General features: G+C 29.5%; 1 protein-coding gene across 3 annotated transcripts; it reads right to left on the reverse strand.

Annotated features, from left to right (window-relative positions):
- Positions 1 to 222: 222 nt before the first annotated feature.
- On the reverse strand, positions 223 to 2,507 carry LOC112465736 (speckle-type POZ protein-like). 3 transcript variants are annotated; one of them, XM_025033458.1, is made up of 3 exons: positions 2,190 to 2,507; positions 1,071 to 1,290; positions 223 to 851 (listed from the first exon to the last, which is right to left on the reverse strand). In XM_025033458.1, exons 1-3 carry the CDS (start codon positions 2,319 to 2,321, stop codon positions 274 to 276), a joined length of 930 nt encoding a protein of 309 aa, XP_024889226.1. In that variant the 5' UTR covers positions 2,322 to 2,507; the 3' UTR covers positions 223 to 273. The 3 variants fall into 3 exon arrangements, with proteins under 3 accessions (XP_024889226.1, XP_024889225.1, XP_024889224.1); XM_025033457.1 differs by having other exon boundaries at positions 223 to 1,290; positions 2,193 to 2,507; XM_025033456.1 differs by having other exon boundaries at positions 223 to 1,290.

Below are 2,507 nucleotides of genomic sequence, written 5' to 3' on the forward strand. Positions count from 1 at the left end.
ATACATTTCTGTTCGCAAATTCTTATACATATAAAAAATAAAAATTATAATATATTTGTGAAAATAAAGGAAACATGTTTACACATTAAATGGAAAAAAAAAAAAAAATATCTATCATGTTTTATGAATTTATATTCAAGACTGCAATATTATATAAATCAAATATTAATCGACATAAAATTTTAATTAAACAATAATAAAAAGAAATGATTTCAAGCGTGTTTACATTTTCTTTTATTTTCTGCATTAATATTATTTTGATTGTAAACGAGTTCAACATTCCTTAGTATTTGTAATTTCTTTTGTATGAAACTTAATAAAATTAGCCGAATGCACTTCTAAAAATTTTGCATTACACGAAGACGCAAGCTGCACAAGTTCTACGGCATTCTCAATCGTAAGACTGCGTAACAAATAATGTTCACATGTCAGTTTCAAAGCTAGTACATCATATTTATCAGCTGCTGTTAATAATTTTTTAAGCATGTCATAATCGCATTGCTTTACTGAGCCAGTTATAATATATAATAAAATCTGTTTAAAAGTTTGTAACTCGTTACTCGTTAATTCCTTTGTCATATTTTTTTCTCTTCCCTGCTCATGTGTACGGCAGATATTTTTAAAGTAGCTACTCTTACTGGCCCACAACAATTTTTTTGATACAAAATACTGTTCTCTTCCTACCACAAATTTGATTGATTCCTCATCTTTAGGTTCCTTGTCAAAGATCAAATTTTCAAAATATCTAGCGTCTTTTGAAAAAACTGTTGACGATGGTATTAAATTCATATGTGTAGTTTCATGTTCCAGCTCATGAAAATATTCCAACTTGCAATGTACTATAAGAGTATCTGAATAATGAATTCGAAAGTTAGATGTCGAGATTTCAAGTAACAATGTCTTATTTGATATACCACCCGTAATGAATCTTGATGTTAAAGTTCTTGCAGGCTGTAGCATTATAGTAGTGGTACATGAACCGTTAAATGTTTTACTAGTAAGTATACAAAATTTTAATACACATATTGTATCAGGTTGACGTAAAATATCTATTTGAATCATGTATTGACCTGTGTCTGGAAACGGTGGCGACTTTATCATACTCGTGATATTAGGAAGACACATAAATTGATCAATTTTCCATGTATGGTCAACTATAGTCGACTTAATCTGAGTTCGAGAACAGCTCTTTATATAGGAAGGTGACAATGGTAAAGACACTGTTTGCTCCTTTCCAGGTACAATCTCAGTACAGATATCCTCATCACTTTCTTCTTCACTGTCAGAAGTCTGGAAATAATTTATTTATGAATAATGAAAATAATCAACATTAAATAGTCCTAAAAGTGTCTATGCTTCTTAATAAAATAGACTGTATTTCAAACAATAATCTTAACATGTAATAATATGTTTATCATGTATAGAATGACATCCTACATTTAATATATCATTTTTAATAAGAATAACATTTTATAAACAGATAATCATAAAAAAGAATTAAATTAATAGCCAAGTTATAGAGGAAAACTTACAAAAATTATTAGTAAATTGCTTTCTTGTCTAAGTTTTATTAGAGTGGTAGACGATCTATGTGTAAAATTCTCATAAGAATTAAATTTGTTATTTCTAATTTTATACATCATGCACGTTAATATACATATGTATATAATATACATAATGTACATATATTCAATTTTTATAAATATAATTATACAATTCAAAAAATTTGATACATATATATATGTCAAAATAATATTCTGAATATTCCTTATATTACATATAAAGTTCTATCTTGAATTCCTATACAAGTAACAGATATCTGAGACAGACTTTTTGCATAAATAATTTTTAAACGCATTCAAATTACACATGAGAGTAGAAAACAGATTTGATATACGTGAATAAATGTTATGCATTTTCTTTGCTACGTAAAATGCATGGAATTGCTTCAGAAAATGTCGCGAATGTATTAATTCATTTATACATACTACAAAATCTTATGCGCTTTCTAATGTTTTAATAACACATAAAAGGCTGCTGTCTACTTGACGCTACAAATGCTTTGAAACGTTCTTTTTCTCCTTCTTTCTTTATTGAACGAAAGGAGAAGATGAATGCTTCGAAGCATTTGTAGCATCAAGTGGACCGCAGCCGTAGTCAAGTTGAAAAGAGAACTGTTAACAACTTACAACCTCCTCTTCCGTTTTACGTCTTATTCGCTTTTCCGTTGAATCTTGATCAGTCGAACCACGGACACCACGGTACGGTACTATGGTCCTTGTGGCCGGACCTATAATCTTACGTTTCCTTGCAACCGACATGCTTCGGTAATATTCCAACACCGTCCAGATGAAGAAATTATTAAACTAATACGTGTACAGACTTGTGGCAACTGACTCCTTTGATTAAGATTTCCTTTTGTCGAATCAAGTTTCCACACGCTACTGTAAACATGTGCTATATCAACAACTACATATGAGAAATAACTTATAACGAATGAACAAATG

The sequence above is a fragment of the Temnothorax curvispinosus genome, unplaced genomic scaffold, assembly GCF_003070985.1.
Source record: "Temnothorax curvispinosus isolate PA1 unplaced genomic scaffold, ASM307098v1 QBEX01015447.1, whole genome shotgun sequence".
NCBI classification, from domain to species: domain Eukaryota; kingdom Metazoa; phylum Arthropoda; class Insecta; order Hymenoptera; family Formicidae; genus Temnothorax; species Temnothorax curvispinosus.